The 12076-nt window shown below is 43.0% G+C and overlaps 1 protein-coding gene across 1 annotated transcript in view; it reads left to right on the top strand.

The window, feature by feature from the left end:
* Positions 1–12076, top strand: part of sos2 (son of sevenless homolog 2 (Drosophila)) — a 33635-nt gene that overhangs the window by 20586 nt on the left and 973 nt on the right. Inside the window, 16 exon segments of the mRNA XM_020622915.1 lie at positions 3124–3222; positions 3736–3863; positions 4093–4748; positions 4943–5024; positions 5204–5326; positions 7595–7707; positions 7944–8166; positions 8310–8429; positions 8531–8693; positions 9282–9399; positions 9663–9835; positions 9923–10039; positions 10565–10829; positions 11187–11228; positions 11410–11513; positions 11997–12075. Coding sequence (XP_020478571.1) covers positions 3124–3222; positions 3736–3863; positions 4093–4748; positions 4943–5024; positions 5204–5326; positions 7595–7707; positions 7944–8166; positions 8310–8429; positions 8531–8693; positions 9282–9399; positions 9663–9835; positions 9923–10039; positions 10565–10829; positions 11187–11228; positions 11410–11513; positions 11997–12075 — 2605 coding nt within the window.

Raw genomic sequence — 12076 nt, 5'->3', positions numbered from 1 at the left:
TGTGTACAGTTTATTCACTGCTGCTGCATTGTTTTATTTGGACATTCCTCACAAGAATAGCATTGAATTATGCTCCGTGGGGTGCTGTTTGGCAGCCTTTGAAGGCAAAATATTTTCTGGTGTTTTATCAGGCCAAAGACCAACAAGCCTGACTGTTCACATGAAGCTGCAAACTCACCTCAGTGTTTACAGAATAAGTGATGGTGATTTTCTGCTGCGCTTTTCAAGGATTTGAAAGTCAAAGTCCCATTTTGTTAAGTGGCTATTAAGATTTTATATGAATCCTGTATATATCTTCCTTCTCGGCTACCGCTGTAAACGGTCCCGCTGACTGACCTAGCTGCAACCCTGCTCTGCCTCAACTTGAGGCCTCACTGTGTTTACTCTTGAACCACCAGTCTGACCCCAGTTAGATCAACACCACTGGCACTGTCCTGTGATTACCCACACCCAGAGTTTATTTTCATATACTCATTGTATGACAGTGGGGGAAAGGGCACAGGAGTTAAAAAAAAAAAGCTTTATTTATGCACCATATTGATAACGATCATTTAAAAGCCTATTGCATAGTTTTATATTCTACGCTTAAATGCAGACACAGATGTCTGCAACAGCCTCAACAAGCATCTCGGAGACTGACAGACATTACCAGTGAGTAGCGACAAATCACTGTTGGTTGTAGTCTCTGTATGGGGAGACGGAATCAGTCCATTATGAATGCATTTTTATATTAAAACACATTTGGTGACATATGTTTACTGGTGATTACTGTGGAAATCCAGATGCTGATCGGTCAGAAGTGGTATTTACTATGTTGCTTTGCAAAATTCACTTTTCTCTGCTATTACACTGTCAGCGCGTGTGTGTGTGTGTGTGTGTGTGTGTGTTTCGATCATCAGTGGTCCCAGGGGCGGATGGTGTAACAGTGTCTCTTCAGCCTCCCCGTTTCTGCACAGTGGGCTAATCTTATTTTAGAGTATCTCACTTTGTGTTTCATGTCTGACCTGCTTGATGTTTGTCTCGTCATCGCTCCACCTTCTTGGAACTTGACCCGTTATGTGGACACTTGTTTCTAAAGCACCTGGTATAAATGCATCCGTGTTGCAGTGTTTGCTGTAATGGGACCTGGCAGCGGCATCATGCTCTGCTCTGCTCTGCCTCTTCAGCTTTTGTCTCATCCCATGTGCTTCATGCTTCCTGACTTTGTCCCTCTCTGTCAGATAGATGTGTCTGTCGAGCACTCAGCCCCTGCACTCTGCAGCGTCTGGTATTGTGGGTAAATTACATCGCCTTTTAAAAATAGAACAGGCAGCCACAATGCAGGCCGTTTTTCTCTTGGGGAGGAGAAGGAGGGGGGCCGGCCCATTTTATCTTGAAAATAAGCTGTGAATTAAGGCGAAAGACTGGCATGGGTTCAAGGGGCTCTGTACCACTGTGAGATGGGAACATGTTGTTCTGATAGTCATTCTGTTCTTTATTCTTAACCACACCGTGTGTTTATATTTAGGCTGCTACCACAGTGGTTCATGCTCTGGCAGAAGCTCACGATGAAAGGAAACGTTACCTATCAAACCTTTATCCCCAGTTTACCTTCTGACATCAGATGTTAAGATGAGATTACTCCAAATGCTGATGTACTGTAGTTTGACGTGGAGCTCAAGCAATGCTGAATTTGGAACTAAATAATTACAGCAGGGTTTGACCGTGATATGATACATTGGCTCATTTATTGTATTTCACACAAAAAAAACCCTTTTTTTTTTTTTTTTTTTTAGCGAGGGCAACTCTGATTTGGATGTTAAACACCTGTGACAATGATTTTACACTGTGGTGTATCACAGCAGTGACAGTAACTGTAAATATGAGATAATTGTGATCTTTAAAAAATTCATTGATTAATCAGAAGATTATTTTCTCAATTAATTGTTTAGTCTGTGGTTGAAGAAATGTAAAAAAAAAGAATCATATTTAGTCTGACCAACAGTCTAAAACCCAGAGATGAATAATAGGATATTGGGTGTTTTTATTTGAAAAATATTGATTTAATCTTCTCAATCAATGAATTGACTAATTGCGTTAACACAGCAAAAATAAATAACCTGAAGAAAACTATAAACGTGCTAGTAACGTGCTACTGGTTGTAGTCCCCCCCACCCCCACTGAGGTAAGACGGCTGGATAGATGAATGCATGCACGATATAAAATAAAACTAATTGACCAATAATAATTATAAAGCACCAGATAAATGTGCTCCCAGCATGTTTTTAAGATAAATACTTTGAAAAAAATTGGAGAAAATCATATAAACATGATTTATAACTAAATAGAAAGTGTATTACACTAGCTTATTATTTGTATAGTGAAAATGTTTGAAACAACTCGTTCATTTGTGTATAGGAAGCACTTGCTTGTCGCACAAATGCGGGCACTTGAAATGCACAGCACCGGTCTCGAAAGCAAGTAAATTCATAATAGAGGCCAAGTCATAATCACGAGTATTATACAGCTAAATGCACAGCCCTAATGCGTGCATACAGCTTGCTGACATATCAATAACATGATCTAAACTTAGGTCATTGTGCATCAGGCAGCTGATGGCTTTCTTTTCCATGCAGCCAGACCCCCTTCCTCCCCTCCCCTCCCCAGCCTTCTTCCCTCCATTGCAGACAGCGTGGCCACTGCTGTGGAGTTGAGTACTAGCGTATTGATTCTGTGTCGTCTACCGGGGGAACAGGAGATTTAAATGGATACTATGACAGCCGCCTCTCCGGTTACCCTGTAGCCTTACTGAGCTTGTCCCTCTCTCCTTACATCACTCGTCACCCTGTAGCCTCTTGTCTGATTTAATTCAGCCTTATTTGCCCTCATTTATAAAGGAAGTGAAAATGAAAGCTAAAGATAAATTTCTTTGTCAGTTGTGTTTAAAATATGTGTTTTCGTTGCACTTTGTCTTGGATGACAACAGACATTTGTTTTAGCTTTTTGGTTTAAAAAAAAAAAAAATCCAACATTCATTTCAAAGGTCAGAATTCTGCCGTAGATTTTTGATGAGCAGTAAATGTGTTGATAATGTCTTCTCACTGATCTGTGGCTAACTGCTTTTATGTGCCTTTCTGTCTCTAGTCAGTTGCAGAAGGCTTCAAAGAAGCAGTCCAGTATGTCCTCCCCCAGCTGATGATGGTCCCAGTATACCACTGTATGCACTACTTTGAGCTACTACAGGTATGTCCTGGTATCTGCACAAAGACATGATTGGTTTTAGTTTTCTGTCTATGTTGTGGGTTGTGGGGGGCTGGAGCAGATCCCAGCTGACATTAGATGAGAGGGGAGTGCACTCGGACAGGTCGCCAGTCTGTCTCAGGGCTGACGCACAGTGACAAACACTCAGTTAGACCTATGGTTAATTTAGTTTTGCCAGTGGCAGGAGGCCAGCAGGTGGAGAACCTGCAGACTGCACACAGGAAGGCCCCTAGTCATTGGCATCATTCAAAATGTTGGTTAGAGAAGCTTTTGCCACCGCTGCTCCTTGAACAAACGGTGTGGGCTGTTTGATGCTTGGTTAGCCATTAGCCATGTGTTTCTGAATATTTTCTAAGAATAGCTACAGTGTGTTGTTCTGCTATATGTTAAAATGTCTGCTGTGAAAAATGTGTATAGGTTTCTGTCTTACAGTTTGTGGTATACTGTAGCAACATGTGGACTGTGTGTGTTCTGTTTGTTTTTGTTTTTTTACAGCAACTGCAGGAGCATAGTGAAGACCAAGATGACAGAGAATGTCTGAAGCAGGCGATCACTGCGCAGCTCAACCTTCAGTGTAGCGTGGAGCGTATCTATGCCAAGCACCAGCCTCGCCGTAAACCTGGGTACGGCTACACTGCTAGTTTTTTTTTTGTTTTTTTTTGGAGTAATAATCAGTACCCAGGTTTACTCATTCACCAGATGAAGAAAGATACCTTTGGTTTAGAGTTAAATCATAAATGCAGTTACATTGGTGCAGACTCTGCATTGCACATATTTTAGTGGTTTAGTGTTTAATGGCTGTGCACTGAGCTGTTCAGTTTTGTGACTCTGTATTTTGTTCCTCCCTCACAGTGAGCCCATGTACCGCCTGTACAGCAGGCAGGTTCGTAGCAAACAACTAGCCATCAAACGCATGAACGAGATCCAGAAAAGCATCGACGGCTGGGAGGGGAAAGACATCGGTCAGTGCTGCAGCGAGTTCATCCTAGAGGGGCCGCTTCTACGAGCAGGCGCCAAGCATGAGCGACACAACTTCCTGTTTGACGGCTTGATGATCAGTTGTAAGGCCAATCAGAGCTCCCGGCTCCCGGGGTCAGGCAGTGGGGCAGAGTATCGCCTGAAGGAGAAGTTTGTGTTGAGGAAGATCCGCATAGTGGACCGAGAGGACTCTGCAGAGTTGCGGCACGCTTTTGAACTAATAGGCAAAGATGAAAACTGTGCTGTTTTCTGTGCGCGGACTGCGGAGGAGAAGGCAGCGTGGATGGCTGCACTGGTCACTCTGCAGTACCGCTCCACTTTGGATCGCATGTTGGACACTGTGCTGCAGCATGAGGAGCAGGCACATCCTCTAAGACTGCCCTCCCCGGAGGTTTACCGCTTTGCTGTGCAGGACTCTGAGGAGAACATAGTGTTTGAGGACAAAGTGCAGAGCAAAACAGGCATCCCCATTATAAAGGCCGGCACCGTGGTCAAGCTCATAGAGAGGCTCACCTACCACATGTATGCTGGTAAGCTGCATTAGAGTGACTTTAAACTATTTCACTTATATTGGCTAACTCAGAGGTTTATTTTGCAGAGATGCGTTGTGATGCTGCTTGCCTGTGTGGTGGTGTGTGTGTGTGCGTGTGTGTGTGTGTGTGTGTGTGTGTGTGTGTGTGTGTGTGTGTGTGTGTGTGATCTCATCTTTTTCATCTGTTTGTAGATCCAAACTTTGTACGCACGTTTCTGACCACGTACCGATCGTTCTGCAAACCACAGGAGCTTCTCACCCTGCTGATAGACAGGTACGCTTTAGTCAGAACAGCTGTCCTCTTACCTGTGTCTTAATTCCTGTAGTTGTTTTAATGTATCTGTATGTGAGCCATGAGGATACTCTTCTTCACATGGACATTCAAGATCAGTAAAGTGGTGTGGGTGCCCTGACGTCTTGATTTATCACATTTCTGATCATTATTTTACTCAGAATTGAGATTCCTGAGCCAGAACCAACTGAGGAGGACAGACGGGCTCTCTGGAACGGTGATCAGCCGATGGCAGCCGAGCTCCAGAGGTTCCGGAAGGAATATGTACAGCCGGTCCAACTCAGGTACGACAGCAGAGTAGAGCCTGTCTCAGTCATATAGAAGCAGCAGCACAATTGTACAAACAAAAGGAAATGAGGAATATTATTCTCCAAAAATGCTCAAGGAACACTGTGCACACAAATGGAAAAGACATCTGACTTTGTTAGGGATGGGTATCGTTAGTATTTTGTCAGTACTGATGCTGCTCATTGATACAATACTTATTGATACAGTAATCGATTCTGCTCTCCATAAAGATGTGATATGAAAAGATTCAGCTGTTTTATCATTACATTTTTGTTGAAATAATCAATCCAGTACTTTAATGACACACTTATAGGTTCTTTTTGTTATTTTTAAGAGGGGAAAAAGACAAATTAAGAACAGAATTAACATTGCTTAATTTTCTCATATGTAGGGTGCTGTTAACATTCTTGAGAAGCTAAGTGTGACATCATTAGATCTGAGTGCTCTGAACCTGAGAATCTGGACAACAGTTCAGACAACGCTCTGGCAATTTGATTTTATGAAGAAACCCATAATATACTGGCAAATGGTTACTTTTAATCAATAATTCTTGTTTATATAATTTAGTTAACTCCATGTATGCGCTCCAGGCTGCTAGTACCTGGACAACGAGAGCTGAACTATGAGCTCGGCAACTGAAAACCGTCTGTATGTGATGGACTTTTAACTAGATGTTTCCCCAGATTGCTCGTTTTTCCGCCCTTGCATACACAGGACTTGGTGCAAGGGGCATTGTCAGCATCGACCCTAATGATACTGTAATTACATTCTCTCCACTTTGCATGTGCTGCACGGTGCTGCGGTGTGAGACAGAGCTGCCCTCGCCCCTCGTGCCTCGTGCAGAGGCTTAGAGAGACAGAGCTGTCTTCTCAATTGGGGAAAAGTAAAAATGCATCATAGACAAATGTACTAATTAGAAACAGAGTTGGTGGGACGAGCTGATTTATTACCTGAGTGACCCATAACAGGTTAAGGTGGTCAACTTAAATTGAAGTGTTAAATGACTAATGTCTGTGAAGATTAAAGTCAAATTAGGCCCTAATATGTTGAGGAAATTAGGCCACTGGTTTCCAGTATTTGAGCAGCTGAGATGTCTCTAAAATTGTAGATAAACTCTAGAGAAGCTTGTTCCAGCATCTTGAACTGCTCTCTTTTATTTCCTAAAAAGGGGCTCTAAAACGCCAAAGATTTCACATCTCTTTGTCCTCTATTGTTGTTTGACTCTTTTACACTGTCCTGTTAAGGGCTGAATGTTCCTACTGAGCCACAGAATTACTTTTGTATTAGACTTTGTATCCTTATAAGGAGCGAACAAGTCAGGAATAGTCTCATAAGTACCATTAAAATGAGAGCTCTCAGTATCAGACTGCTGTAAAATCTTTGAAACTAAGAGCTGTAGAAACAGTTAAATAAGATAAAACTTTTTCAGCAAGGTTTGTTATCGTGTTTAAGTATCTGAGCTGGACAACAAACATGCATTTCAGAACAGTCATTAATTAAGTATCTTAATATTTTTAAGCATAAACGTGGGCAAAAGGAGCTTGTCATGTAGTCTGTTGTTAAAATAAGCACTGACATTTTTTCCAGCCCTTTATTTTAATGCTAGGATCCTCAAAGTGGGTGAACACGCCCCTTCAGACGTGACTTTGGCCCTTTTAAAGCACAAATCTCTGCTGTTTCTATTTTTAAAGACAGACTCTTTAACTGACCAGGGTAAGAAATACACTCTGGGCACCCGCCAAACACTGTTAAATGTCTGTGTTTAAAGTTTTCAGTAATCTACTATTCCCTTGTCTGCTTCCTCACTGCCGATTGTCCAATAAAGTCAAACATGCCTAAAAAAGAATGCTTAAAAAACGTTTTTCTGTTTCATTACCCTACAATTAAATGGAAAATATTTTCAGTGTGTGCGGCTGTGGCTCAGGAGGCAGAGCGGGTCGTCTCCTAATCGGAAGATTAGTGGTCCGATTCCCAGCTTGTCCAGTCCACATGTCAAAATGTGATTGAGCAAGACACTGAACCCCCAGTTGCTCCCGGGGATGTGATGTGTGAGAATGTGTGAATGGTCCAAATAGTGTGAAAGAGCTTTGCGTGTGCTGCAATGCATAGAAAACCTCTATACAAGTATAAGACCATTTTACCATTTTCTAAAAGATACTTAGAATTAAAAGTGTGTGGTGTGTGTGTGTGTGTGGAAGATGATATGTATGGTGTTAATACTGTTAATTAATATGTTAATACTGTGTTGTGTCTTTGTGATGCAGGGTTCTCAACGTTTTCCGTCAGTGGGTTGAACATCATTTCTACGACTTTGAGAACGATCCCGAGCTAAGAAGTCGGTTAGAGGAGTACATCACCAGCAAAATTCAGCTGCGAGGTCGGTCCCCTACAAACAGTACAGTACCGTTAAGTTGAAGTATTTTTAGGTGCTGCTTTGCCAAAATCACAAACGCCTCAGACTTAAAGAGCATTTGAATGTAAGTGTAGGTGTGGTGTTAGAGGCGTTGTTGATGCAGTGTCTTACGGTCCCTGTGTTTATTTATACCAGCGGAGCTCGGCTAAAAACAATGAAGAACAGATTTGTGTTTTTCATTTGCACGGTTTACTTTTTAGGCAAGTCGATGAGAAAATGGGTGGAGTCCATCAATAAGATCATCAGGAGGAAGCTGCAGACACAGTCCAACGGCGTCAGTCACAACATCACCTTTGAGAGCCCGCCTCCTCTCATCGAGTGGCACATCTGCAGAGCAGGACAGGTGGACGCCTTTGACCTCATGACCCTTCACCCCATAGAGATCGCCCGTCAGCTGACTCTGCTCGAGTCTGAGCTCTACAGGTGAGTGAAGCTTTAGATGTAATGGAGGCAGGCTGGTGACTGGACTATCAGCGGTTTAATTCTATGTGTACTAATCAGTTTGTTTACATGTTCACTGTTCTGATATTGCCTGTCTAAAAATGAAAACCCTGCTTCGTTCACAGAGCTGTCCGGCCATCTGAACTGGTCGGCAGCGTTTGGACCAAAGAGGACAAAGAGAAGAACTCGCCAAACTTGCTCCGTATGATCCGCCACACCACCAACCTCACACTGTGGTTCGAAAAGTGCGTCTAAGGATTCAGATATTTCACTCATAAGATAAGCCAACATTGGTTGTAGAGTCCTTGCTGGAGAAAATGTGTCTAACTGTGTATGTCGCTCTCAGGTGCATTGTGGAGACGATGAACCTGGAGGAGAGGGTAGCAGTGTTATCACGGGTCATAGAGATTCTGCAGGTTTTCCAGGAACTGAACAACTTTAACGGCGTGCTGGAGGTGGTCAGTGCCATCAACTCTGTCCCAGTGTACAGGCTTGACCACACCTTCGAGGTGAGTCGAGCTCTGACAGACAGCAGCACTTTACTCCTTTTTACGTCTGTGAGTTTTAAGCCAAGAAACAAAACACAGCTCTGCTCATAAATGAAAGAGACACAAGTTCCAGAGCCACATGAGTGTGTGTTGAAGCTGCCTGTTATATACCAGAAAACGAAAGATAATGCTGCTATATTTCGATCCTTGCAACTTGTGGGGGAAAAAGTTATGTTTGACCAAAGAACAGTCAGTGTTTTAGCCTGAAGCTAAAGGGTTTATTCTCTGTATACAGTAGCTGTTTGAGAACAGTCTCGGCTTGTCAAGCTCAGCTCTACACGGACCTCTGGTTCATACAGTCCTAATAATGTTTGCATAATACCATGCCAATGTTAGCATGTGTGCATTCAAACCTTTGGCAATTAGCATGAGACACTGAGCACACAGAGGCAAAAACGTAGTCCATTTAGTGTTGAGGTCTGACTTTCAGCATCTCAGGCAGAAATACACTGGCACAGCAGTTATTTTTAGAGAACCCTCTGCTGACTTTGTCATTCATTTTGGTCCTGTCAAATGTCCACTCTAAAACCGAGCCCCCTCTACCCGCAGGCAATCCCAGAGAGGAAAAAGAAAATCCTGGAAGAAGCTGTGGAACTGAGCCAAGACCATTTTAAGAAATACTTGGCTAAGCTCAAGTCAATAAACCCACCCTGTGTGCCTTTCTTTGGTAAGTCTTCTGCTGTGGACACATTACAAGCCAAGTATGAGAGGAATATTTATGTATAACCACCTACTATGAATTCTCTCCATTTTGAGTCACCATTATTTAATAGAAAACCATCAGGGTTTTGTATTTTTCCAATGACACTCAAATGTTAGTGCCTTTCAGTGGTTCCACAGTGACTTGAACTACACTGACAAAGGTCAACAAATTACTGAGGTGCCACACGTTCAGTCTCTTGCCCACTACTGAACTTTCTTTATTTCCAGGTATCTATCTAACCAACATCCTGAAGACAGAGGAAGGTAACCCGGACTTCCTCAAGCGTCACGGCAAGGAACTGATCAACTTCAGCAAGAGGAGGAAAGTGGCTGAGATCACAGGAGAGATCCAGCAGTATCAGAACCAGCCATACTGTCTGAAGGTGGAGCATGACATCAGGGTGAGCGCTCACTCACATCATGGGCTTTTAGCAGTGCAACAATACACAGATCGTGATGTCAAACCTCTTTTTTTTTTTGTCTTGCAGAGGTTCTTTGAGAACCTGAACCCAATGGGCAACAGGAGTGAGAAGGAGTTTTCAGACTACCTATTTAAAATGTCTATGGACATTGAGCCACGGAACTGCAGGCAGGCTCCCCGATTTGTAAGTGTTTTGATCAGAGGGTTGTCACTGGGGCGAGGATGTTGTTGCAGCAACATTTGGTGCCACTTTAGTCCAGTTCTTGTTTTAGTCACATCTACACGTTTACTGCAGATAACAGTAAAAACAATTTGCTTCGTAGGTGAAACGTTAGGATGCTGCTGCATCTCAAGCAGCATAAGCCACACATTTTTCATTTAACTAAGGTCCCAGCTCAAGACGTCAAGCTCTGTGTTGTGTACATCAGCTCAGATTCTCTTGAAGTCAAAAGGTGTCATCTTGTCAGTTTTTAGTGTTTGCATAAAATAAATATCTTGAAAACCAATCAGCTCTTTAAAAGGTCGTATTTGGGTTCATTACCTCAGAATCCATAAAAAATTAGCACATTTCAATTTGGAAGCAGAAAACTTTTTTAAAATTGTAGACCAGGTATTTAGAGGTAAAGAGACATTTGAATCCTGTAGGTTTTCAGTGGATGCCAAGTTCTTTCTCATTGTACTGGTGTTACATTTCTTTCTTCTCCCACAGCCCAGGAAGACCTTGTACAACCTGAAATCTCCAGGGATCCGGCCTGTGCGAACATCTACCTCTGGCACTATGAAGGGCCACCCCGTCCCCTTGGAGAGGGAGCCCCCACATAAGATCACCTTCCGGAGCATCGCTGAGACCGAGCCAGAGACGCCAGCGTCGGCCTCTGTGCCCACCTCTCCGAACACGCCGACCCCGCCACAGTCCGCCTGCTCCGACCTCAGTTCAGTCTTCATGGATCACGACCTCAGCAGCTCCTATGGCGGTGAGCTCAGCTGATGCTCGAAGTGTTCGAAATGTCAGGGAATGTTTTTACATGTGTATTCACGACTGGGAAACTTCATTAGTTTCTTAGTATCTCTCCAGAAACCTGCAGATATCAAAGTATTACATGACTTTTAACTCAGTATTAGAGGACTGCACATGCATAGTTCTTTACCCCAGCTGTATTTTAGTGGGGGTTTTAATGCATTGTTGGGGCCTTTTATGGCTTAATAAGATGTAAATGTGGTTTAATGGACAGAATTATTTCAAAGCCACTGATTTTCATCTTTCACGGTACAATTAACGGTACATTTTCTTGTGAGATTAGATCTTTATCTTCTGTGTTTGAATCTTACAGGTAGTAACTCCATATTTGCTCCGGTTCTTCTGCCGCCATCAAGTGAGTGTGGAGTTTATTTTTGTAGCGTGTTCCTGATTGCTTTCTGTTTTACCGCAGTCTGTCCATCAATATTATGAGGCCCAGACTTACTTAACAGTAATTTGTTGTCTGCAAGCTGTAAATGTTGAACAGGCTGTGTTTTGACGTCTTATACACAGTGCTTTCTCTGTTTTTTCCCCAGAGTTTCAGTCTGTCTCTTGCGGCAGCCTCCACCAGCTCGGAGAGGATCTGCTGAAGCCACCGCCTCTACCGCCACGGAGGAAAGAGACCTTGCCTGATGCTAAAGTAAGAGCTGGGCATCAGTTCTTTACAGTTACACCCATAATTACAACAACTAACCTCCGTTCCATTGTGTTCAGCAAACCAGAATTTGTGGTAGGGCCAAATTCAGTACCAAAATTAACATGTACTGTAAACCTGTCCTAAAGTACTGTGGAGTACAGTGTTTACTTTAGGTTTGTGTGTTGGAATTTAAAATATATAGGTCATTTGTCCACAGGGGGCTTAATGAGTAAAGGACAGGTCTAGACGTGTGTGCTGTAAACCTGGTTAGAATGAAACTTGATAAAAAGTAGACATTTGTACAGGGGTACATCTGTTAATATCTTGGGACAGTGTATCTTATGACCCCTTGTGGGGTCACAGCCCCTATGTTGAGATCTAGAGCTCTGGATTATATCCTGACCTGCACTGTGCAAAGAAAGGTGACATGTTTAGTGACACATGAATCTTGTTTTGATAGTCCTGATGTTTGTGTCTATGTTTCAGCTGAGCTCCAGGTCCGACAATCCTCCTGCCATCCCTCCCCGGCTGCCCCCTCCTTTTCCCAGGAACCAGCCTCGACCGCC

This window comes from Monopterus albus, unplaced genomic scaffold (genome assembly GCF_001952655.1).
Source record: "Monopterus albus unplaced genomic scaffold, M_albus_1.0 scaffold290.1, whole genome shotgun sequence".
Classification (NCBI taxonomy): Eukaryota; Metazoa; Chordata; class Actinopteri; order Synbranchiformes; family Synbranchidae; genus Monopterus; species Monopterus albus.
This window is presented reverse-complemented; position numbering and strand designations above follow the sequence as displayed.